Source organism: Solanum lycopersicum, chromosome 1, assembly GCF_036512215.1.
Source record: "Solanum lycopersicum chromosome 1, SLM_r2.1".
NCBI classification, from domain to species: domain Eukaryota; kingdom Viridiplantae; phylum Streptophyta; class Magnoliopsida; order Solanales; family Solanaceae; genus Solanum; species Solanum lycopersicum.
This window is the reverse complement of record NC_090800.1, coordinates 81301057-81328720: the sequence shown is the minus strand read 5'-3', so window position 1 is coordinate 81328720 and position 27664 is coordinate 81301057. Positions and strand designations below refer to the sequence as shown.

At 31.5% G+C, this 27664-nt stretch overlaps 1 protein-coding gene and 1 long non-coding RNA gene across 3 annotated transcripts; both read right to left on the bottom strand.

Annotated features, from left to right (window-relative positions):
* Positions 1-247: 247 nt before the first annotated feature.
* LOC544075 (MADS-box protein SOC1) lies at positions 248-22274 on the bottom strand. 2 transcript variants are annotated; one of them, XM_069287571.1, is made up of 8 exons: positions 22092-22274; positions 21685-21883; positions 1468-1552; positions 1296-1357; positions 1101-1200; positions 968-1009; positions 771-812; positions 248-666 (listed from the first exon to the last, which is right to left on the bottom strand). In XM_069287571.1, exons 2-8 carry the CDS (start codon positions 21864-21866, stop codon positions 529-531), a joined length of 651 nt encoding a protein of 216 aa, XP_069143672.1. In that variant the 5' UTR covers positions 21867-21883; positions 22092-22274; the 3' UTR covers positions 248-528. The 2 variants fall into 2 exon arrangements, with proteins under 2 accessions (XP_069143672.1, XP_069143674.1); XM_069287573.1 differs by lacking the exon at positions 22092-22274 and adding an exon at positions 21993-22069.
* A 3982-nt stretch (positions 22275-26256) lies between these two features.
* Positions 26257-26802, bottom strand: LOC138340876 (uncharacterized). Its single transcript, XR_011213718.1, has 2 exons — positions 26667-26802; positions 26257-26576 (listed from the first exon to the last, which is right to left on the bottom strand). It is a non-coding gene; the product is annotated as an uncharacterized lncRNA (long non-coding RNA).
* Positions 26803-27664: the final 862 nt, after the last annotated feature.

Sequence of the window (27664 nt, the reverse complement as noted above, 5' to 3'; positions counted from 1 at the left end):
GACATTATTCTCATCATTTCTAGTGTCGCAACAACTAAAATTGTTTGAAACATGTCTAATGTCTTACATAGATTGCCCTTATGAGGCCATCAACAAAGGCTACTTGTGTTAAGGCATCCGCGACCAATTAGCTGACATAACCAAGGTAAATGCAGCCTACATACACTGTGTCCGCGGCAAGAATGAAATCACATTCTAATTGTGATCATGCGGTGATGAATTTCTTAAGAGGCAAGCAAGAATATTGTTTAGAGTAATATAGACTATAGTTGTCTCGAAAATATGAAAGCTGCAGTAAGCAGAAGAGTTCATTACTAAGATTACTGTCAATCAAACGTAATAAAACTAATACATACCCTTAGTACAAACCATCTCATAGATGATTAAAAGTTCAATCAGCTGCGCCTAAGAGACATAAGCCTAATTAGTTTGCTTTGCTCAAATGCACAAATTATTTAGCATTAGCACTATTTGACAATTGACTATATACCCCTTTTAACTGCAGATGTTTCACCAAATCAATTTCTTTTAGAGACGTCTTTCTCTGCACTCCGGTAGTCCTATAAACAATTCAGTTTCAACATCTGATTTTTCGCTACCATCTATACAAAGAGCTTCTCCTTCCTTCTCTACATTTGGTGTTTCTCTCTGTTGAAGACTACCAAACTAACAGAAAACATAGGCGCTAGATAAGTTAATTTTATATCCGACTATGAGTTGGAGAAAAGAAGACTATACTAAGATGGATCTAAGGTTAATGTAAATTATACCTTTTCCCTCAGTTCTGCATTTTCAGCAGCAAGGATTTTCTCCTGTATTTATAAGAATGGGAAGCTTAAAGAAAACAAGTGGAAATTCTTCGATAGACATTCACATTCGACAAAGTAAGGCCTATAGATAGATTGTTATTTTTTTTTAACCTTTGTGTGAATTAAAGCTCAAAATATATCACTCAGTGTGGCCTTACCTTTTCTTTTAGTCGCTCAACCTGTTCCTTGAAAACTTGAAGCTGAAAAGAACAAGATAAGATAAATATTAAGTTGCTGAGACTTCATAAGAAGAACAAGATCATTTCTTAGACTTCAATATAATCAAGAAACCTTTCGTGCCCGGATGGTGCCAACACTCCGTTCCAACTGTTTTTCTATCTGTTGTACTTCTTGAAGGGTACAGGACTGCAGACCTTCTCCCAAGAACTTCCTGATGAAAATTTTCATTTGTTTATCTTTAAAAACTTACTAAAAAAAGGAGAGGAATGACAGTGCAACAACTTTTGGAGTAAGGTTTAATTGAACCTTTTCGCTGTTTCAAGGAGCTCTATCTTCTTCATTAAATTTGCTGCCTCATGCTGCATATACTGCATTGTTGTGTAAAGCTACAGTCAGCCTTTATTAACTTTTTTTTTGCGAGAAAATACTAGTTGTTTTCTACTACATCCTACGGAGGAGACATAAAACTAGAATCTACCTGTAGATACTGTGGCCCAGCTTGGTTTTCAGGTTGAACTCTGTCTTTAGTATGCCTCTTATATCGCTCTATTATCTCCTGCGTGCTGCAAAATTCTCCCTGTTTACTCTTTTTTCCCTTACTTTTTTAACAGTAAAAATCAAAGGTAAATAGCAAAATGGAATTCTAAATGACAACTATTCTGATAAGAATTACATAAGCAACTCTTGAACTCCTCAAGTAGTTGAGGGTTGGTTAAAATTGGAACAAATATTACATATATATAAGTGACAATATCACATGTAGCAACAAAAATGAATCAATAATACCCTTCATACAATGTAATCATTTCTTAAGCTATGTACTTTCATTTTCTTCCTTTCACTTAATTTGGCCAAACCATCAGGTTGACAGAAACATGGTGTCATTGAACTAGACTCGTTATACACCACCTGCAGCACCTAGCAATAGCATCCGATCCCCTTGATAACAGTCAGGTTAAAACTTATTCCGAAGTGTGGCTTGACTCTCACAAGTGCCAACAGCCAGCAAGCATGCTATGTTTGTGTAATATATTAAAAAAGACTCACTTGATTCACCACACTTGGAAAACTTTAATTACTAGTACACTGACTTTTCTAGATGAACTTGCTCACTAGGTGTTTTTATAAATTGTGGGAGTCCCTTCATATTTACTGCGAAGAAGGAATCTTTAAGATCAATTATAGTATCCCTCAAGTCTACTGGCCGCCTCCATGGACCTCTTTAGAACCACCCATCACCTAAATCCAACATGCCTTGAGGCCTCCAAGGTGAGATGACAGCTCCTTCTAGACGTCTTTGGTAGCCTCTTGAGCTTTCACCACCTTGTTCCCCAATAGATTCCATCGCACCCGAGCACTCATCTGCTTTCTTCAAGCTTGAGTGCTTCATGCCTCAATCATTCTTGGCCCTTCTTCCACGTGCATTTTTTCGTTTGTCAACATACTACTATATTAAGCCTCTCATAGGAAGAAAATAGTATTACTCAAGTTTATTATAGGCTACTTAAGGACACTAGTGACATCAACTACATCACTATTTATAGTATTCAAAATAGAAAACAAAAAGTCTTTCACAATTAACTAGATACATGTATCACAAATTACTAGATACATGTATTACAAAATTTTAAAAGACTTCTTGAGAAATTAAGAGACAATATTGAAATACTAAACATAATGCATTAATTCCAACACTCCCCCTTAATGCATTTGCTTGAAAATTCCAATGCCTTTTCGAAGATGACAAAACTTTTCACTTGGAAGTGTTGTGGTGAAGATGTCAATAAGTTGTTCTCCTGTATGACAATAATTGCAACTGAATTTCATTTTTCTCTAGCGTTTTTGAGTATCTCCTTTTTGATTGAGTTTGATTTTGCAAATCCATTTTAGACTTACAACTTCTCTTAATTTGGGTATACTCACACACTCCCAAGTTTTATTTTTCTCAATCTTCCGATTTTTTTCTGCCAAGGCTTTCTTCCAAACATCATGCTTTGTTGCCTCCTCATAATTTTCTTTCTTAACACCGACAAAGTTGCATCTTTGATAAATGTCACTCAACATTTTTGTTCTTCTTAAAAGTGATTCTTCATCGTCTCAATATGAGATTTCTCCTCATCCTTGAGGGACATCTTCCTCTTCCTATTCCTCTTTCTCTTCTTGATTTGACACATCTAAAAGATATGATAGAAGTATTATCTACCTTATTCTTCGTATGTATATCACAAAGGTCTGACACAATGTCTTTTTGCTCGAGAAGTGTCAAACCATGAAAATTTAAGTGACAAATTTTTTCGTGACAAAGTTATGAATCATCTACAATTTCATTTTTGAATGCATTGTAATGAAATTGTAAATAATTATTCTAAATCTTGCATTAATTATCTTTAAACACAAGAGAATAACCATTTTTCATGAATTGACCAATCAAATTCATTAATGGAAAATGATAAGTTGTAACATCTAATCATGTATTTGGTCTAGTTTAATTGTCATTATTGATTTAATTTTAAAAATTAGTAAAAAAAAATTTTAACTTAAAAAATTAGTGGAGGGCATTTTCATAATCTAACTTTGAATTTAACATCTTCCTGTTATAAATTCATTGAATGAGTGGATAGTCCATAAGATTGGTACATGAACAACCATTCATATTCACTAGGTTACATGAACCTTTTTGGATAAGAATGTATCTATTTATTATGATACTTAATATGGTGACCTTTGGAGTGATTTCTCACTCTATAAATAGGGTTGTTCATTCACTATTGTAATATAGATACATATGAGACTTGAATACACTTGAATAATAAGAAAATTCCTCTTCTTCTATCTACATCTCTTCTCTTCTTCTCTTTATAATTATATCTCTTATGAGCTTGATTTTATAACACGTTATCAGCATGAGTCTTTAGTCAATTAAGATTGATTTTTAGTTTTTCTTTAACTCATGTTTTGGTTGATCTCGTTATGAGAATCAAGGTATTATATGCATAAAATCAGGTATGTATTTTCTAGAATATTTTTATGATTTAGAATAAAAATAGTATTCAGTCACTAACAATTATCAGGAACCGAAGACATATACTACTATTGGTTGAATATGACATGCTATACAAAATTTCTTAAATAGAAGAAGGTATAAAATTTTAATAGCATGAATTTGAATGTTATTTTGATTGTTTTGAAAGACTCAAAGGATGAGTCATGTTGTACTTCGATTTATTATACCGTTGGTTAAGGGTAAGACGATGGATTCAAGTTTCATCGCACCAAAAGGGTAAGACATCAGGTTAAAGTCCGGATGCATCATAATAAAAATATTTGGGGATAAGACGATAGATTCAAGTTCTATCGCACCAAAAGGGTAAGACATCAATTTGAGTTTTGATGCACCGTGATTGGGTTCAAGTCCCATAGAATTATGACGTAAAACGCCTTATATGGATAAGACATTGAGTTTGAGTCAATGCACCATAATGATGATATAATGATGACTAGGCTTTGATGAAAAGTCTTGAAATTCGTTCTATTGAATTTGCTTCATTCCTTGAAAAGAATGTGGTAGCAACATGTAATAACTCTGAAATCCGCCTGTTAACTTGCTCCATTCAATCATACGAATGTGGTAGCAGTGAATGTTAGTCTGAAAGATGAAAAATGATTAATGATATGAATAAGGGCGTGGAGGGACATAATTATAATAGTCATCATTGTGGTAATGATAAAAGGAAGAACACTATGAGTTCTTCAAATAGTCCTTCAAAATGTGAAGGCAATTTTTATCAAAATGGTATGAAAGGTCATTAGACTTGTGAATGTTGTCAACCCAATAATTTGACAAATTTATAAATCCTCTATCATGATACAAGATAAAGTGATGGTACACTTAATCTTTCAAAGTGATGTTGAGGTGTGTCATGGAAATATGATGAATTTTAAAGCCATGACAATGTGCTTATAATGCAAATTTATGAAGTACATATAAATAATTAGTCCAATCCTTGAAGAGAATGTGACTTGTAATGAGTATCGTGAATGCTCGACCATTCTATAAGAGAATGGGTCCAAATGTGATAAAATCATTATGGATTGGATATATGTCACAACTCACCTCTATGGAAGGTTTGAGAAAAAATGATACATGTCACTTCTCATCTCTACGGGAGATTTGAGAGGAAATAAATTTTATTTGGCAGAAATGACTAATTGTATTGTACGTTTTATACGTCACTATGGTATGAACTACCGAAAGGGCAAAAGAAAGAAATAGTTCTTGCCTATAAGGATTGTGGTCATTATTGTGTGGCAATACAAATTTGTCATTGGTTGTGTACCTATGGTACAACAAAAGTAAAGCAAGAAAGACGTCTTGCTCGTAATGATTTTGACCATAACAATAATAATATAATTTCCTCCTTGAAGGAGATGCTCAACATAGGGATGGTGTCATGCAATATGTAATAGTACATAAAATTAATTGCAAGCTCTAACGAGTTGTGCTATTATCAGAGGAATAATATTGGGGTTGTAGTAAGTCTCAAAAGAAACTTTTTAAGTTTCGGATGAATTGAAAATAAATATTGAGACTATAAATCACTACAACCGAAGAGGGTTATAAATGTTTATGTAAAAGATTACCCCACTTTTCCTCTTGTTTGTTCCATACAAACATGTACATGCTGATGAAATCACATGTAAAAGTAAATTATAAGTGTACTAAAATAAAGATCAGTTGGCATGACTGATTGACCATTCCGATTAAATGTGATGCAAACGTGATTGAGAATTCAGGTGACTTGTATGATGAAGAAATAAAGATTCTTCAAGAATTCTCTTGTGTTGCTTGTTCTCTTGATAAAATGATCATTGTACCAGCTAAGATCGGGACTGTAATCCCCTAAAATTTTTGGAACATATAAAAGGGTGAATATGGGCCCGTTCACCGTCATGTGGATCATTTGCAACTATATGATTAATGCATTTATGCGATGGTCACATGTATTCTGTTGTCAACTTACAAATTGATTTTTGTAAGGTTGAAATAGTTCCAAATTATGAAATTATATTGATAATGCTGGTTTATTTAGCAGAAATTGTATGCCTCCAATTATAGCTAAATCATGGTTATGAGAACAAAACTCCCAGATAAGATTTGGTATGAGATAATTTTGTTTAACATGTAGCAACACATGTATGCATCAAACCAACAAGGCTTCCCCATTAAAATTGGTTCAGGGTCAGGAACCATATAATTTTCATCTAAAATGTTGAATGTGCGGTTATGATTTTAATTACTCCACCACGCACAGAGATGAACTTCCAAATAAGGGTGGAATGAATGTTAGATTTTCTAACATTAGGGGGAGAGATGATTGATAGCTGAAAATTATGTGTGAGGTTAATTATGAATTATCTAGATCCTCGTTAAAATAAATATGTGAACTTAAAGTTCAAGAGATAATTCAGTTGCATAATGTTGCAAATCAGTTGCCAGATGAATACACTGACCCTATGATATAATTCAGCTGCAAATGCTCCAATGTGAAGTCCTTGAAGGTCAGAGTCTATGATACGCCGGAAGCGTAATAGACCAATCGATTCCAAATATAAAATTCCTTGAAGAAGGAAGGAGCAAATGATCAATATGGTCATGATAATGAGGCAAGTGCTATAAAAGAGCACATTGACATAACAATTCATAAAATCTTGAAAAAGGTTCAGGTACCTGAAATAATGAAAAATGAAGAGATCTCGATAAGTTATGTCTTGTTGGAATCGATATCAAATAACCGTCGACGGTATCTTTGATATGAGGTAGCGCTCAATGATATAAATTGTGATGAGGATCTTGAATTCAAATCTGTCATATAGTGTGAACAGATAAATGGTTGGCCAAGTAAAATGCACAATTCAAGTATATTTTGTTTCACTTAGAAAAGTGACATTTTGGACTGGTAGTCCATAAATCAAGGTATAATGTCAGTGGGGTACAAATAAATTATTATGCGATAGTATAACCGTAAGATATCAAATACGGTTTGTGCTTTGGGGCATAAAGGTTTATCGCAAAAATCCTGACATTAGTGGAGATGTTTTCTCCTTTGGTGGATGAAATGAGGTTTGTTTTGATCTGGCAACATATGAAAACTTGAATGCATGTAAATGAATAATTGTAATGTCTAGCTAGACAATGAAGGTTATATGAAAATCTTTGAAACAATCGAGGTGTCTGAAGCATATAAGAGTTTGAAAGAAACTTATCCAATAAAGCTTCAAGAATTCTTATATGGATTGAAATAGTCAAGGAAGAAAAAGGGTACAAAAGAATGACCCTAATTGTCCTTGTATTTTTATGAAAAGGTCTTGGTAAGACAAAATTTTGTCTTGACCTACAGATTGTTAATTTGACAAATAAAATATTTGTCTAACGGTGCACATACACTGAAAAATTTTGATGCAATTTTATGTGGATATATCACATTCATTGAGTACCCCAATGATTATGAGATCACTTGACATAAATGACGATTCAGTTTGATCTCAAAATAAGGATAAGAGTTTCTTGGTGATGAAACTCTATCTTGGTGCAATCAGGGCACTAGTGCATCTTACTAACAATATTTGACCAGATATTTGTTTTGCAATAAATTTACTGGCAAGATTCAGTTTCTCCCCGATAAAAGGACATTGAAATGGTGTTGAGCACATGATTGAATATCCTCGAAGGACCATAGTTATGGGTTTATTCTATCCCGAGGAATCCAAGACAAAATTGATTGATTACGCAGATGCAGAATATTTATCTGATCCGCATAAAGCTCTATCTCAAGCACGCTATGTGTTTGCATGTGGAGGCACAATAATATCCTGGGGATCAATGAAGCAAATGTTGCTCTGCAAAAATAAAAGTCCTCCATGAAGCAAGTCAAAAGTGCGTCTGGTTGAGATAAATGACACACTATATTCAAGAAATGTGTGGTTTTTCTTTTAAAAAGGAATATACCAACCACAATGTACGAAGATTGGAGACATCATCACAAGAAATTAAGTGATGTTTTAATCAGGGGAGTACAATACGCGTTGCACTCTTTTTCCCTTGATCGAGGTTTTTTCCCACTGGATTTTCCTGGCAAGGTTTTTAATGAGGCAACAAATGGTGCGTATGGTGCGTATCAAAAGATATGTGTACTCTTTTTCCTTCACTAGAATTTGTCCCACAGGGTTTTTCCTAGTAAGGTTTTAACGAGGCACATTATCTATGGACATCCAAGGGGGAGTGTTATAAATTCATTGAATGAGTGGATAGTCCATAAGGTTGGTACATGAACAACCATTCATATTCACTAGGTTACATGAACCTTTTTGGATAAGAATGTATCTATTTATTATGATACTTAATATGGTGACCTTTGGAGTGATTTCTCACTCTATAAATAGGGTTGTTCATTCACTATTGTAATATAGATACATATGAGACTTGAATACACTTGAATAATAAGAAAATTCCTCTTCTTCTATCTACATCTCTTCTCTTCTTTTTTTTATAATTATATCTCTTATGAGCTTGATTTTATAACACTTCCCACCTATAATAATATATGATGTATATTTTTCAATTTAAGCCTTTTCTAATTCCTTCTTTTAGTGAATCTCAGATAAATAGGAATTAGTATGTGATTAAAATATTATTAGAAAGTTGAAGGGTTGTACAGGGAGAGTATGGAAAAGCGCCTGAATGAATACAACTCTATGTCTTTTACTATTAATGAAAATGAAGCTGTTCACCTGTTTTTTAAATGAATACAACTCTATGTCTTTTACTAATCATAGGGGAGTTTTCTCATTCTGTGTAAGGCAATTAACTAATGAAAAGGGATAGTTTGGTTAAGGTTTTTAAGCATTTAAGGATTCTATGATGTATTGCAAATTACTGGAAATTTTAGCTTTAACTAAACTCACCCTATTTGTAATCTTCCTTGACAATATATGTGGTGGATGAGCTTATTTTCTTAATAAAAAGCATATTGAGATATATTTTTATTTGTGAAAGACAAGGTGACATCTATCCTAAAAAAATGTGGCAAAAGTGCAGTACAGAATGTGTTTTTTCAAATATTAAAGGCAAAGTTTGTAATGAAGCATAGAAGAGGGAACTAATGAAGCAGCATTGACTATTTTTAGTGATGAACGATGATTTTTTTTATTTATGACAAAGGGATTTTGTTGGAATTAATACATCAACGTTTAGTCTTTTGAAATTGTCTCTTAATTTTTTAAAAACATCTTTTAAAATTTCGTAATACATGTATCTAGTTATTTGTGCAAGACTTTTGATTTACATTATTATAAATAGAGATGTAGTTGCTGATTGTAATCATCTCAAGTGGCCTTAAGTAGCCTATATAAAACTTGAATATTCTCTAAGGATGGTATTGTCATTCTACATTTCCTACAAATTGGTATCAAGAGCAGGTTTCATTCTTAATTTTGGGGTTAGGTGAAGAAAAAAAATGGCATCCAAAACAAATTGTTCTTACTCTATTTTTTTACTAAATTGACTTTTAATAACTGCAAGATAAGAATGAAAACACATTTGAAAGCCGAAAATTTATGGACTATAGTTGCAAATAGCTTTGAAGCTCCAGAAAACAATGATGAACTTACAGCAGCTGAGATGAAAATTGTTGAGACTAAGTATCGTCAAAATGCAAAAGCCTTGAACAAAATCCAAATGGAAGTCTCAAGAGCATATTTTGCAAAATTGCTACTTGTAAGACTGCAAAGGAAGTTTGGGATTGTCTTGTGTAACAACCCTCAAAATGAACTAGGATAAACTAGAGACTCATATGTGTTCTAAGAGTTAATAACATACAATAGCTTTAGGAGACAATTTAAAGAGTTTGGAAGCTAAATGTCGAAGAACGATCAAGACGTTTGAAAATTTCTTATGTGTTGCTAGTGTGTCTTTGAATGTTTTATGCGTTGTTTGGTCTCTAAAATGATAGGAGGGGACCCTAAAATCTAGATGACCATGTTTAGGGTCGAAACATCCAGGTACGACTCTCCAAGACCACCCTGAGGGTCCCTGAGAAGGACCCAAACGTTTGCCAATGCAGCTGCCAAAACAATGCAATCCACGACCCCAAACGACGCTTAGTAGGTCAACTGACGCCCCATCAAAAGGGGGAGTGGATCTACACTCAGTTGTGGGAGCTTAGCCCCCAAATGAGGGGTTTTTGATCAAAACCACGACATGCAGGACAGACAGTCGTCCAAACGACGCCCCGTCAATGGGAGCCATCGTTTGGCACTTGCAATTTCTGCAGGGTCTCGACCAACTCAGGGGAGATGAGGTAAATTCACCTCACGTCCTAATTAAGTCCTAGACGGCATTTTCGATGCTTTGATGTATTATAAGTTAGTTTAAACACCTAGACCTAAATTAGACTTCACTTTTCAAAATCAAAATCCCTCTCCCAAATAGAATTCTTTCTCAACTGCATGGGAGCTAGAGGCAAGTTGAAGCTAGGAGTGAAGATTTTCAATGGTTTCTCCATCAATTTCATGGGGATTTCAACTAGTAAGGTATAAAGATTTCATCCTTGATTTTTCTCTCATTCAAGAAGTTAATTCCAAAGGCTTTTCAAAGATCTTCAAAAATCTTAAAATCCTATTTCGAATTCTAAGCATGGGTTATCGCATAAAAATGTTTAAATTAAAGTATTCAATGTTAATTGATGGTTTTATGATTAAAAATTGCATGAACCCATGTATTCCTTGAATTCCTAATTTTCGCTCTAAAGTGAATGTATTGATTATTTGTGTTGAATTTATGTTTAGACTGTTATGGGCTATTGAATTATATGTTAATCATTGTTGAAATTGTTCATAGTTTGCCTTATAGTATTTATATCTATATTGGGTTTTGTTGGATCATTGATATAAATCAATTGTTGGCTTAGTCTTATAGACATTATCATCAGTCAGATCTCATGTTGTGTGAATTTATTTGAAAAAGCTAAGGAATGATGATTATGGATATTGGAATGTGGTGAGTTAACCTAATTCCTTTGTTTAGATTAGAATTGATATCAAATTTCTATTAATTGGTATGGTCCACTTATGGTGACGGTGTTTAATTGTTATAAATGTCATGAACATGGCCTTGTCGGCATTATTATGTGAATTATGGTATATCATGATATGGTACGAGTGAATGTATAAGGTGAAGGTGCTTATGTGATGTCGATATGATCTTGTATGGGTGCTATAATGATATGATTGAAAGTAATTTCTCTTTAATTATTGATATATGATGATGAAGGACTAAGGGGAGTCTGTCTAAAATGATGTTGTACCTTGTGTTGGTAGACTTAGTTTTCCCTATTGAGTAATTGAAATATATTGAATAAATGATATGATGAATATTGTGTCTTAACTTGGTAGGCTTAGGCACCCTTGTCTTGAATGAATGAAAGAATGAAAGTCTAGGATCGGTACACCTAAAGTAGGTACCCTTCCATGAAAGACTAATATGGAACCTTGAATAAGAAAAGAAGGTTAATGAAAATGCCTTGAAGTGGTAGACCGTAATGGTATCCTTCTTGAGTGGAATGATGGACTTAGAGGTAGGTTGGCTGGAACAACATGAAACCATCTTTAAGGAAGTATTAAGAGCTATCCAAATAGACCTTGGTCCGCAGCCCTAGTGGACCCATCCTTGGAAATGGTATTATGAGTTGTAGGACTTAGTGATGGTACTTTCTCTAATACACCTATGAGAATGAAATAACTCTATGAGAACTTAGGCAAAACACCAAGTGGATATGCTCAAGGGAGTAGCTCTAGTTGAGTATGAGGCTAGAGTACATAGAAATCTTTTGATATCCCCTAATCATGTGCCTACATGGGATGTGTCTTAGTACTACCCTTAGCAAGTAGAACATCATCCACGGTGTGGGGTCTTGATGACACCGGATTACATACCTAGCTAGTATGGTCTATGTCGCTTAATGCCTATTCTCATCATGTGGAATGTGCATTCTAGTATTGGATAGTTTCTACGAAGTGTAAGTAGTGGAATGGAACGCTATATACACATGACACGAGTAGGATTTGAAGATGCTAGAGTGAGCTCTCTAGGTCTTCCATGACCATTATGTGGAGTCCCCTAATTGTTTAATTATCTCTTATATGGCTAAGTTGAATAATGCTCACTTAGTAAAAGCATGTTGAATAGAAAGGTTCTTATCTAGGGTAGCTTTGAGGATCACTTAGGTGTGCTTAAAGAAGGTGTATGGGTGGTCTCTTCATGTTTTACTTATGTGAGTCTTAGAGTAACCTTAAGTAGAGGGTCTAAAGTGACGAAAGACTTACTTGTAAAATATGGAATATGTTTTATATGTGCTCGTTGACTTGTAGTATGTATATTAAATTCTTGTGATGAAGGTTTCTATCAAAATAGCATGAAAAATCATATCTTTAAGTAAATGTCTCTTTTTGCATGGTTTTATCGCATGTTCACCATACTTAGTGCATCAATTATGTTAATTTCATATGTTTCTCTATGTTTACAAGTATAGGTGGCAAGTAAGGATTTTCTAGAAGTTCAAGCTTGAAAAATAGATTTCTCACAAGATTGGTATGTCGTCATATTAGGGGTGTCGTGGTTCAATTTGGATTGGTTATTGATTAAAATCAAAATCAAACCAATTTAATCGTTTTAGAAATTTCTATAATCAAACCAAATCAAACGAAAAAAATAACCATCGGTTTGGCTATTGTCGATTTGGTTCAATTTTTTGGTTTATTTTGTTTGAAAGTAATAATTTTTTGAGGAGGTATAAATCTTGATAGACACAAACACCAAGTACATGAACAATCTACAGAAAAACTAATTTCAGTTTAGTCAAGCAATTAAGCAATATTTGCCTTATCATTACACTAACTGACTCATTTAAGAGAAAGTGTAACTATTTTATGTGAAGTACAATAGGTAAAAACTAAAATTGATTTTGATGGACATGGATTTGAGATTGTTATATTTGAGCTGAAGTGTTGGCTTGAGCAAATGGTAAGTTAAAGACTTAAAGTTAATAAAAATTTAAAAAAATATTTCTAATTTAACTATGAATAATATATAAATAATTATAAAAATTATATATCTAATATATCGGTTCGATTTGATTGTTTTTGCGGTTACTTTTTAGTAAAACCAAAACCAAATCAAATAGTATCGACTTTCAAAATTTAACATTCAAACCTAACCAAACTAAACTAAATATCAGTTGTTTTAATCAGTTAGTTCGGAATGCAATTTGATTTGGTAGTTAACCATAACCATGAATAGTCCTACCTCATATGATCGAGGGCATGGTACTTAGCTCTAGTTTTCCTTTTTAAAAGACTTTGTAATAAAACATAAGTTTCTTTTCAAATTGATGAAAGAGATATGATCCTATAATGATGTCTTGTGTCTAAGATAACCAATGATGAAACTTAGTTTTTTTCTTACGTTTTATAAAGGAGTTTGACTATTATTGTGAAAAGTTTTAATTCCACACTATTTTTCATATTTATGTAATGAATGAATGCTAAGACAATCAACCATCTTTTTTTGCACTGCAAATGGACAAATCAGCTTTGGAGGATGTTCATCAGTTGGAAAGGGATTAGTTTGGTGAAACCTAGAAGCATTGCAAACGTCCTAAGATGCTAGAATATGGACGGTAATATGAGCAACAAGGAAGAAAAATGAAAGATCGTCCCAGCATGTATTTGGTGGTCAAACTGGATTGAGAGGAACAAAATGTGCTTCGAGAGGACTCAAAACAACATTCAGAATCTTAAAATGGCCTTTATTATTTTTTTGTGAGAGCAAAAACTACTACCTCAAACAAGAGATGTTTGTGATGTTTTTAACTTTTTGTAAGGCTCAGAACTGAATCACAAATTGTAAGTTGTAATACTTTTTAAAAGGGTACTACAGTATGGTTGTAGTATATATGTGGATATATAGAAGTAAAGTTACCATTATAAAAAAAAGGCTTGTACAAGACCTCTAGGAGGTCGAGTTTGCCATGTGACGACTTGGGGGTGCTCTCGGGTCATTACATCTGGAAACTAAAGTGTATGTGACGAAAAGGTACGCACTATAAATCTTCAAACTCGTAAAACAGAGTTTCAAAATTTGAAGATGATAGAATCTGAAAAAGTAGACGAATATTGCACAAGAGTCATGAATATTGTTAATGAAATGAGAAATCATGGTGATACAATTTCTGACCATTAAGTTGTGAAAAAGATTCTAATTAGTGTTACAAAAAAATATGAGTACATTGTTTTTATCACTAAGGCAACAAAAGATCTTTCAAAGCTTTCAATCAAAAAGCAAGTTGGATCTTTTTGTGCACACGAGAATCGAAGATTTTTTCGTGAAGATCAATCCAAAAGGCTAGTTTTTCAGTTTAGAACAAATGAGAATTCTGAAAAAAATATCAAAAGATCAACAAAAGAAGAATTACAATTCAAAAAAGAAGCACGATCATGATGATTCTTCGAAAAATGTTTAAGAAAAAAAGATGAGAGAAGTTCTAATCATTTATGTAAAATTTGCAAAAAGACCAATCACACTACAAAAAAATATTGGCACAAAGGCAATCCCTAATGTAATTATTTTAAAAAGTTTGGTCACATTAAGAAGGATTGTTGGCACAAGAACGGGCGCAACCAAATTTTTGTGAAAAAAAAGGAAGGGAAGAAAATCTTTTATTTGCTTCTAAATATGATGCTTTAACAAAAAGAGATGAATGGTATGTGGATAGTGATTGTAACAATAACATGATTTGAGATGAAAATATTTTTCCCTCGATTAATAATAGAATCACTATTAAAGTGAGAATGCGGAATGAAGCCTTAGTTGATGCAAAAGCTAAAGGTATCATTTCAATCAACATCAAGTGGAGTGGTAAGCAAATTTATGATGTGCTTTAGGTTCCTGAATTGGAAGAAAATTTGCTTATTGTTGGTCAATTCATGAAAAATGGTTATTTTCTTATGTTTTTGAATATATCCTTTTTTTATTGAAATTGGTTGCTAGAGGCTTCACTCAAAACTAGGTATTGATTTTTTAAAAAAATTCTCTCCAATTGCTCGTCTTGAGACAATTAGAACCGTAATTGTTGTTGTTGCACAAAAGAAATAGAAGATATTTCAACTTGATGTTAAATTGTATTTTTTAATGAAAAACTTGATGAAGAGATTTATGTTAAGACACCTCAAGGATTTTCTTAAAAAAGCTCTTTATGGGCTGAAAGATAAGATTTATGCAGTCCATAGAAAAAGAAAAAGAAGAAAGTATTCTGAAGCCAAATGCTATTGGATGGGTAGTTGAATAGAGGGATAAATCCTTTTTTCTCCTTTATATTGAATGTAGTCAATCAGTTTGAGGTCATGAGAACAAAGAGTCATAGAGATGTGAGAAGCTTTGCTTTCGCTATTGACTGACCGTCCTGTTAACAGTGCTATACTAGATATGATGCAAGCCTATGAACTGAGTGCTCTTGGGATCCTAATTATTTCTTTGGCATCGAAGTTTCTCAAGTGAGAGAAGGAATTTTATTTCACAAAAGAAGTATACCAAAAGCATTCTTCAAAAATTCAAAATGATGGATTGCATGTCTGTGGCCATACCATTAGCAACAAATGAGAAGTTCAGAAAAGATGATCGAGAAACGAAAGCTAATAGCTCACTCTATGGGAGCTTGATTGGAAGTTTGCTATATTTTACTTCAACAAGGCCTGACATTATGTTTGCTGCTAGTTTATTATCGAGATTCATGCAAGAACCCAACCAAGTGCATTTTGGAGCTGCAAAGCGTGTTCTACGCTACTTGCAAGGAACAATGGAATATGAAATAATGTACAAATTCGGGTGGAAATCTGAACATAATTAGTTATTCTGATAGTGATTGGATTGGAAGTATAGATGACATGAAGAGTACTTCTGGTTGTGCTTTCTTATTTGGATCAATAAATTATTCTAGGTTATCAAAAAAGCAAAGTGTTATTGATCAATCCACTGCCGAAACATAATATGTTTCAGCAGCTAAGGCTACTTCTCAAACTATTTGGCTTAATAGAATATTTGAAGACAATTGGTGAAAAACAAAAAAAAAGATTGTTGTGTATTTTGATTAGTAATTGCAATTATCAAGAATCCATCAACCATGAAAAAACACATTTCCATCAAGTATCATTTTATTCGAGAAGCACAAGAGAAAGACGAAATTCAATTGCATATTGTCAGACAAGAGAATAACTTGCTAACATATTCACCAAAGCACTTCCTAGAGAAAATATTTGTTATCTTAACACATTGGAGTTGCCAAGCAAATGCATTAAGGGAGAGTGTTGAAATTAATGCATCAAGCTTTAGTCTTCCAAATCATGATGTTTGCAAGAAAGCCTTGGTAGAAAAAAATCGGAAGATTGAGAAAAATAAATACTTGGGAGTGTGTAAATATACCCAAATAAAGAGAAGTTGTAAGTCTAAATGGATTTGCAAAACCAAACTCAATCAAAAAGGAGATATTCAAAAACGCAAGCAAAAGACGAAATTCAGTTGAAATTATTGTCAGACAGGAGAACAACTTATTGACATCTTCACCAGAACACTTCCAAGTGAAAAGTTTTGTCATCTTCGAAAAGGCATTGGAGTTTTCAAGCAAATGCACTAAGGGAGAGTGTTGGAATTAATGCATTATGTTTAGTATTTCAATATTGTCTCTTAATTTCTCAAGTAGCCTTTTAGAATTTCGTAATACATATATCTAGTAAATTGTGATACATGTATCTAGTTATTTGTGCAAGACTTTTAATATACATTATTACTAGTATAAATAGAGATGTAGTTGATGATTGTAATCATCTCAAATGGCCTTAAGTAATCTATATAAAACTTGAACATTCTCTAAAGATAGTATTCTCTTTCTATATTTCCTACCGATGTCTGGGCTAGTTCGTGCAGTTATTGTTTTCATTTATCAGCACTAATCATATGCAATTGATATTTTTGTCAATAAAAGATTGAATAAAGGAGCGAAAATCACTGAATATTAGAATTCAAACTTGAAACCTTATTTATAGTTGTATCGACTAGATTCTTTAATTGATCGTCATAGGACCATACCTTTGTATCATACGACATCTTTAATTGATACCCTGCTCAGTATTTTTAATTGTATCCTAATGTTGGTCCTAAAAGAAAATTGATGTCTAGGAGTAGGAGCATGAAAATCAAGAAGTGATTAACATGAATTGCATATTATTCGAAAGAGTTTCAGTTATATTTAGTGTTTGTGTAAGCATTTTATTCTACAACTCTACAGAGTGTTGTGTAAGCATTCTAATATACAACTCTATTAGATTATCTTTAGTTAAAATACTAGAAAATAGATATAATCGGAAAATAATAAATATTTTCTATTAAATAATTACATTTATCCTTCATGCTAAACGTCACTCTTAAAAAGGTTTATTCGTTGATATCTCTTTTCATCTGATATTATATACAATAAAACGTATATAAGAAGTTTATTAGTAGATACCTTTATTATATAATAAAATGTCACCTTAAAAAGAGATTTATTTCTACATATCTCTTTATTATCTAAAAATATAATAAAATATTTACGGGGATGGCCTTGTAATATAACCTTGATTTAAAATTGAGGTATTTTTGGATATATAGGTGTGGGAGTATGGGAATCAAGCAATTCTGCATGCAAAATATAAAAATAAAGGAGTTGAACAAAACTCAACCTTAGAAAAAAAAAAGTTCAAAATTTATCAACACCAATCATATATTTATATAAAAGAAAATTTTGAGCTCAACTACGTGATGTTATCACAAGCAAGAATTTTTTTTAAAATTTATTTATTTTTAAAACTAGTTTTACTCTTTCATGAAAAGATGTGACTTTAAAAAAAGGTTGTGATTTTAATAAAGAGTTGAAACTTTTATCAAAAGTTGTCACTTTGATGAAAATTGTGACTTTGATGAAGAGATGTGACTTTTACGAAAAATTACGATTTTATTGAAAAATTGTGACATTTATGAAAGGCTGTGAACTTTTTGAAAGGTTGCAACTTTATCAAATAGTTGTAACCTTTTTTATAAAGCACAATAAGCATTTGTTCAAACTATCCTTTGTTATCTATAAATAAAAGGAATTTCCTCTCATTTTAAAACAACAAAAATTCAGATCTTCTTCTTCTAATTTCACAAAATTAAATATTCATGTACTTTGCTCCTGTTGAGTGACTTACTGACACAATAGTTTTTGTATCAATAAGTTGGTGCATAAAATCGTTCCTTCTAGAGAGGACGTAATTCTTTAATCCTCTAGTATTCGAGGAGAATAGTTTTCTTAAGGGACATTGTGCATGCAGTGGACTTAATTGTTTTCTTTCTATTTACACTCATTAATTTATGCATATTATATTAATTGTTGTTTTTGAGTACATATTATAAACTCAATTTTATGTTTCAACAAAGTTATTGTCTTCGGTTATATTGAACATATACGTGTATAGTACGTATATTCATTGTGCAGAAAATAATTACTGTACTTAGTTTCAAGAATTTATGTTTTGATATTCTATGTTATATTGTCTAACTTAAAAACACTATATATAAGCTTAGTCTACTTTTACATAAAATATGAAACTTTTTCACTTATAGTCTATTCAACTTAAATGTCTCATTATATTACGAAATGTCTTTGTATATATATTTTTATTTTCTTCTTTATTTTTCTTTTAATGTTGATTAAAGAACTAATGATTTATTATTTTGTGAATAATTCATTTCTTAGAGGTTCTTGAGTTATGTGATAATTACAAATAATCAAATTCATATTGAAATATTGCTAATATATTTTTTAAGAACCTATTTTTTTTTTTTATAATTAGGTCGATCTTTTGATAAGTACTGATTTGGTAATTAAAAATGCTAATTATCTGTTATCATTTAGATTCATTTATAGGAGAAGAAAATATTATGGTCAATTCGTATAAGAATATTCCCTTTGTTTTGAATTATTTTGTCTTATATTAATCTGAAATAAATATTCAAAGTATAAAGGAATTTTTTAAATTTTATGATTTTAAATGAAAAATATGCCTATGGTTTTATTAGGATTGATATAACCCCTTTTTTTCCATAAAAAGATAATATAACTAGAACAATTGGAAATTAATGACTAATGAGACTCAACTTGGAACACAAAACATGGTAAATCGACTATCAAGTCTAATTAAGCACAACCAATAATAGTCAACCAAACATTAGAAGAAGAAAAAAAAAATCAAATCGTCAAACTACTTAATCTGAGGGTAACAAGAGGGTTTATTAGGATAGTAAGCACCTTTCGACTCTAATTTTGGAAGCTCCTACACAAGGGTTAAAAGAAATAAGAAAAACTTAATGTGAGGGTATGCCTAATGATTTTAAGTAAGAAATATAAAAGCTCTTATTAAAATACTTATTAAAGGTGAATTTTGAAATTACACCTCAAAATCCTTGCATGCATAACCCTTGTAGCACAATTATATAACCCAGTGAGTGGGAGGATAAGTTTACTAAATTAAGTTTTGTCATGTAAATAATCGAATCTGGCTCCTCTTCATTTTTCCTTTACCCAACTTTTTAAATGGAGAACACATATATCGCTTGGACTCTTCATAATATTGTCAAATCTATATTGAATCCTTCAAATATCAATATACTTTTTTGGAGGATCCAACACGCATCCTAAGATATTTTCTGAGGAGTCTTGAACAACACAGGGAACAACTATATAGCTCAACGGTGAATGGAGAGCAGTGTATATAGGTAAACAAAATAAGCATGAATGTAACATTGGCACAAGCTAAACTATTCAGGAAAGTGCATCTTCTAAAGTGTTTCTTTGTCTAAAATCTTACATATAATTAAATGTATATATTCCTCATAACTTATTTGCATCTTCAAATGTAAAGGGATTGTCACATTTCTTTGTAGTGATGTACAATGGACTGATGTACTAATGTTTTCACATATCATGAGGTTATGTAAGACTCCACACAACATACCAGATAATTTGATTGTCTTGACTTGACACGTACCAAGTTTAAGAAGGTAATCTTGTGAACTTAAACATGTCATTAAAAAGTCGTCAAAAGAAGATAGACACATTCTTTTCTAAAAGAACTAAAAAATAAAATGACAAACAAAACCAGAAATATAATAGTTCAAAAGTCCATGGAGCAGCCAGCATTGAACAAAAAATGAGCTGTGGAAATGGCCCATATCTGATCCCACGTTTTTAGTCAATGAGACAAATTTCAGAAGGAAGTAAATAATGTAATACTAATTAGTAAACATAAATGTAACATAGGTTGCGGAGTGAGAATTTGTCACTCTTAATCAGAAGTCTTAGGTTTGAGTCAGTCATGGATACGGAGAAAAGAAAAAGTGGCGTATGGACGCAATTCTAAAAGGTAGATCATGAGGTGAAGATTGTTTAAAGTCAATGTAAACAAACTATTTGATTCATACCGCAACTAATATGAGACTCTAATTAAGACGGCCACTTGGGAAAGGACTTAGTTTAACTATACAATATAAAGATAAAGTTGATTTCTTGACCCAAAAGTATACGTACTAGGAGTAATAAATATTCAGATTATTGGAATGAAGTTTGGTACAAATAATAGTAATTGTTATTGACAAAAGATTCCAAACAGTGAGCATAAAATCAAGTACTATACATATAGTAGCTTGACAAAATGACAACTGGCTCCAAGTCTTAACTTCGAAGTTCACATAAACATCTTTTAATTAACTCTAAACTATAAGTACACATACTCACTCTCTTTTTTTTTTTTTTTTTTAACTAACTTTGTCAGCTGATTTATGCTTATTAAATCAAGTTTATGGCAAACAATGACACCACTGATCATAACAGTAGTATATCTATTTTTAAACAAAATATTTTAAAACTTATACTGAAATTACAAACTAAAACTAAGGTAATTATACTCTTTGGTGTTTGTTAGACTTTACTTGATATTTTTGTTGGTTTCTTGTTATTATTGTGACAAGATCTTTTACTTAATTACTTAATCACATGACGTCAACAAAACTTAACACTTAAATAGAATATAACTTTTTTTTTTAATCTTATGTGATGATCATAAAATTATGACATATTGAAGAAGATCTTGTTATCTAGGGCACCAAAAGCTATTGATACAATTGGATCTCTTGAGAAAAAAATGTCATTTTAAGCATTTAACCATCAAAAGAAGCAAACAAAAAAAAAGAAAAGAGAGAGAGATAGAGATAGACTTTGAGCAATAAAACTGATGAGTAAACCTAGATCACTCATAAAATCAATTGTGCTACATAATTTTTTTTCAGGTAGAAAAGATGAGATCTGATGCAAGTATACAAGAAAATGACATTTAATTTCAACATTGTAAAATTAGTTGTATTTTCAACTCCAACATCAAAACTCATTAGTCAAGAAGCTAGATGTGACTTTTGTGGGGTTATTATGTTAAGTGTAATTGTTAACATAAAAATGTAAATGAGATTAAAAAAAAAAAAGAATCATTGATAGAATTGAAAAATATAGTATTTACTAACCTTGAACTAGCAAATTCATATAGTTTTCCTCTTGGAGAAAATATAATCAATCCCACTTCAGCATCACATAAGACAGAAAGCTCAAAAGCTTTTTTTAGCAAACCATTTCTTCTCTTTGAGAAAGTAACTTGTCTGCTTGTGGCGTTCTCTATACGCCTCATCTGGGTTTTACCTCGAACCATATCTTTAGATCAATCCCCTTAATTAAAAAAAAAAAAAAAAAAAAACTTAATATTGAAGAAGGAATTAATCACATAGAAATTGATTTAAAAAAATCTAGATGAAGGGAATTAGTACTAATTTCATACAAGAAGAGATTTAAAGGAAGAGAGAAAAGCATCAAATAGAAGAAATGAAAGTTATAGATTAGCTAATAAGATAGTACATGTGTAGCAATGAGGACTTACAAATATAGAAAAATCTCAGACAAGATTTTGGTTGCAAAAGGACTATTTGGAGCTAAAATGGAAAGACACAATACACTTACAAATGTAAGAGAGAGAGAGAGAGATAAGCAAAGAGAAAAAAAAAAGGGGGGGTAAGTAAAGAAGGGTAATGTACAAAGTTTGTTGTTTGATTTTCAACCCCAATTTATTATACTATCGCTATCTCGATTTATATGATTTATTTTCTGTTTTAGTTAGTCTTACAAGAAATAACATATTTTTATATTAATAATTTAATTTTAAAATATTTATTTATATAATCAAATCAAATTAATCCATATAAATTATAGGAGAAAGAAATATATATTATCAAAAGGAACAAAGAGCCAAAGGCCACACACTTCTACTTCTTTCTCTTTATTTTTTCTTTTCATTTTCTTAATGTCTTTATCATAACCCCACTAAGGGAAAAAAAAAAAGAGATCTCAACGAATAATATAATTGGAATGGTACGTAGTAACAAAACCCTCATCCTTAACTAGTTTTGGTAATCCTAAAAAGCTAACTGAAAACAGAAAAAAAAAAAAAAAAGAGTATCAAATATTTATTTACTATTTTTTTATATTAAAAAAAGAATTGAGTAAAGAAAGTATAGTCCATAAAAATGGAAATTAAAGGTGGTACACATGTTTGAAAGACGTCAAAAATGGTACGAACCAATGATATATCGAAAACGCATTGCTTCTATTAAATAATAATCTACTGACTTGTTTCTATTAATGATGTCAAAATTCAACGCTCTTTAATTCCTCTATTATTATTAATGGCTTGTGGACAAGAGATAAACCAATGAAAATATTTTAAATTTATACTGTAAAATGAATAGTTTGATTTAGAACGGAATTTAAGAAAAGAAAAAAGATTTTTTAATTTGTGGTTCTAAACTAAAGTTATGTTAAATTTATCACAATATCCTTTAATTTTGTGATCTTAAACATGTTACGTGGAAAGTTAAAGTTAAAATGTCAGCAAAAAAGGAAAGAGATCATTTTTTTTAAAACAAACTAAAAAAAGAACAAAAATATTCTTTTTAAAACGAAAATTTATGATATGATGTTATGATTTTAAATAAGTGTTTTGATATGTTATTTTAGATCATCACTATAAATTATGTCAAATTATTTAAAGATATGTTTATACTTTCTATAAAGGAGAGTCATGCTCAGCGATGAGCATGAAGAGATTATGATATTTCGATATTTTGTTTATAAGCTTAAGGTAAGATAGTATAAGAATTTGAAAATTTTCGATTAATTTTTACAATTCTTGTGATTTTCATGTTTAGAAAAAAAATACAAGTTAAGAAATTTAAATTACATATTTAACAAAACTTCGTTTTCATATTATAATTACTAATCATAATTTGATATGACATATTCAAACAGATCCAAAAAGATTTTTTCCAAATCTCCTTTGATTAGTTTAAAAATGACAAAAGTATTCTTTAAAAATTGCAAAAATTACTTACCTAATACAAGTAGAGAAAATAAATTAAATTTTTTTCTGAATATAAATGTCATAAGTTTAACTTTTTTCTTTTTTATGGTATACATTTCTTCACTTCATCAATCATCTACGCATATACTTCTTTTTTTTTCCTCTCGAATATATTCTCATTAAAAAAAAGTAACAAATACTAATAGTATTATTTTTAAGAAGTATTTAAGAAATTGTAATAGAAAGGTCTATTGGGAGGATTAATTCTATTTTCTGTGGAAAGATATTTCTATATTTAGACCCAAAGTAGGTTAGTACATAACCTATATGTAGGTGTTTGGCGTTTTTTTCACTTTATTTGATATGTATGGAAATATTATGCCCTAGCTCCTAGCATATATATTATGATACGAAAATATATAAGTTATGTTTCACGAAAAAAAAATTATTTATTACTTTGTTGTTGACATATTATGATACAAAAATATAAATTTATGCCTAGCATATCTTTTTGTTATTTCGGGGTTCAAAAATATTTTGCATCCACTTATTTTATACTTTCGAAAATGTTGAAGGTCAAAAATTAATAATATACGCTAAATTAAAAGATGCATGATATTTTTTATACATACATTTCATTCACTTAACCGTGATTAATATTACCTTTTTAAATATTATTATATCGCATAACCATGATAAATAAATATAAGATGATCAATGTAAGGACTATAAATTTATGTTTACTGAAATTTTGAAGGTTAACTTGTTGATAGAGGTGAAAGTGTTGTAATATACTATATATCAGTTACAGTAAATTAGTTATGCAATACAATATTTATGCGATATGAATTCAAATTTGTTGAATGCCTTGAATTGGGCCCTTAATTATCTGTCAATTCTGTATTTTGGGCCCAAGCCTGTTAGGGCGTAGCTTAGCACTATATATAGACGCTATGGCAAACCCTATTCCGTAATTCTGCTTTTGCCTCTCCATAATAAAACTGCTCCCTCTCTTCCCGTGGACGTAGCCAATTTATTGGTGAACCACGTAAATCTGTTGTCTTGTTTTTCGCGTTTATATTTTCTCGTATTATCTCAAATTCCGCACAACAAATTGGTATCAGAGCCTCTCGGTTAATCAGTGTTCTTGGAGAATTTCGAGATGTCTGCTTTGAACGTGAAAATCGACAAATTCACAGGGAGGAACAGTTTCAGTTTATGGCAGGCTGTGAAGAGAATTTTCCGGTACCTTAGAGGTACATCTGACGTTGGTCTCATTTATGGAGGTGATACTCAGTGCTTGGTTACTGGCTATTCTGATTCTGACTATGCTGGAGATGTTGACACAAGAAGATCGATGACTGACTATGTGTTTACCCTTGGAGGATCTGTCGTCAGTTGGAAGGCAACTTTGCAACCTACAGTGACTTTGTCTACTACGAAAGCGGAGTACATGGCCTTGACAGAGGCTGCAAAAGAAGGGATTTGGCTGAAAGGGCTGGTTAGTGATCTTGGTCTGCATCATGATCAGGCTACGGTGTATTGTGACAGTTTGAGCGCAATTTGTCTAGCCAAGGATCAAGTCCATCATGAGAGAACCAAGCATATTGACGTGAGGTATCATTTTCTGAGAAGTGAGAAGAGAATCAAGGTGAAGAAAGTAGGAACTGCTGATAATCCTGCTGATATGTTCACAAAGCCGGTTCCACAGAGCAAGTTTCAACATTGTTTGGACTTGCTCAACATCAGAAGCTGTTAATTGCCCTGCGGGGCAATTCTGAGGAAGAGGGGGAGGCCTGGCACTATCATAGTGCGTCTGAAGAATCTGTTTGGAGAATTCAAGTCAAGGTGGAGATTTGTTGAATGCCTTGAATTGGGCCCTTAATTATCTGTCAATTCTGTATTTTGGGCCCAAGCCTGTTAGGGCGTAGCTTAGCACTATATATAGACGCTATGGCAAACCCTATTCCGTAATTCTGCTTTTGCCTCTCCATAATAAAACTGCTCCCTCTCTTCCCGTGGACGTAGCCAATTTATTGGTGAACCACGTAAATCTGTTGTCTTGTTTTTCGCGTTTATATTTTCTCGTATTATCTCAAATTCCGCACAACAAAATTAGTCGCCCAACAGCAACAAATAATATTTGTACGGTGTTTTAATTTAAGTGATGTGAAAACTTAAAGTCATTTGTTAAGTTGTGCAGCCTGATTAATATTTATTCTCTATTTATTCTCTGTAATCTAAAATACTCTGAATTATAAATATATATATCCACCGTCGTGAAAATTTACTCACGGGGTATTAACCACGAAATATTGATTTCTCTCTTTCTCTCTCTAGATTTCGCATCTCTTTCTCTTGAAAGTTTTTATATTCTTAATTCATCAAGTATGTGTGAATTCGATCTAACACCATTTTCGTTTTTCATTTGTTGTATAGTTTGTGGAGGTGAGAAAGAACGTACAATATGTTCAGTATCCATGCCAGATATTTCTTCAACACATTAATTAATAATATTCTCTTTTTAAAAGAATATTCCTTTTTATTATATATATATATATATATATATATGAATAGAAAATATAGGTTACTATTCTTTTCCTGGAAATAGTAATAAAAAGGTTTTTTACATTTCAAAAGAAAGAATAATTTACATGCCAAATATGTTGGCTTAAAGAAAAAAAATCTGTAACACCAAACACATTTCGTATTTTTTAAATTAAAAGAAAAATTTACTTTTTTAACATAACAATAATAATAATCAAATTATATAAACAAATATATATTTTTAACCTCTCAAAAAACTCGATCAACGTTAACTTGTATTATTGCCCTAGATTCTTGACGTAAAAGAGGGGGAAAATATAATCAATCCCACTTCAGCATCACATAAGACAGAAAGCTCAAAAGCTTTTTTTAGCAAACCATTTCTTCTCTTTGAGAAAGTAACTTGTCTGCTTGTGGCGTTCTCTATACGCCTCATCTGGGTTTTACCTCGAACCATATCTCCTAAAAAAAAAAATATTAAAAAGATTGAAGATAATATATATAGAAAGAGTGTGTGTATATTGAAGAAGATGGTTAGAAATAGAAACTTACAAAATTGGCAAAAACTGAGAAGTTTTATGTTATATGAGTTTAGTATAGAATAGAAGTGAAGCTAAAAAGGGGAAGTCCCAAATCTGATGTGTGTGGAAGAGCAACCTGAAAGGGTAAAAAGGTGCAATTACTATCCAAAAAATAATGGCATATCATCCACTAAAAGAAATGAAGGGACAAACACAAAATAGGACTATACTTACTTTCCTTTTTTAATTTATGATTTGATATCTCTTCAAACGAGGCCTAGCATCCGGACCTGATTCTTTTTCATGGGTCAAGCACATGAAATTTTTTTTTTAATATAAGTGGCAATGAAATTCGATTAATAGACCTCTCATTTAAAAGCTTAATTAAGTTATTTGAGAAAATACCATTATTGCATAGTTTTAAACTTATAATATGTTGTTTTTTGACTTATTTCTTTATTATATTTTAGGAACAGTAAAGATAAAAATTACATTAGCGTTCTATAGCTATAGTTTTGCTATTTGCGCTCTATGGCCAAATCTGACTATATAATTCTCAACGATTCGTATACATCGGATAACAATTCGTCTATGTCTATGATAATTATGTTTGTATATGTATATTTTTGTCGTTTTAGGCTAGAGTGACGAGCGAGATTGATGGGAGAGGGGGGAGAGAGTCGAGCAAGAGAGAGAGGTGAATGGTATATATATCGATTAGATAATTGTAAATATGTAACTACTATATATATGTCAATGATTGTGTTTGTATATATGCATAAAAATTGAATTCGTATATAGTTGAATCGAGTTAAATTATTTGTATATATCAAATCTCTCTCGCGCTTTATACAAACACAAATTATACATTGTATTTTATATAATTTGTATTTGTATAAAGCGAGAGAGAGAACTGATCAGATAAAGATTTGTATTTGTACAATTATAAATATATAAGAGGAGTGATATGTATTTTGTATTTACATATAGTAGTATCTCTTGATTTATGCAACATAAATATATAAAGTA

Coding starts and splice junctions, on each gene's coding strand:
- LOC544075 (XM_069287571.1), bottom strand. CDS start 21,866: ATGGTTCGAGGTAAAACCCAGATGAGGCGTATAGAGAACGCCACAAGC. Junction 1,201..1,295: donor CTCCTTGAAACAGCGAAAAG/GTTCAATTAAAC, acceptor AATTTTCATCAG/GAAGTTCTTGGGAGAAGGTC. Junction 1,010..1,100: donor GCACCATCCGGGCACGAAAG/GTTTCTTGATTA, acceptor TGTTCTTTTCAG/CTTCAAGTTTTCAAGGAACA.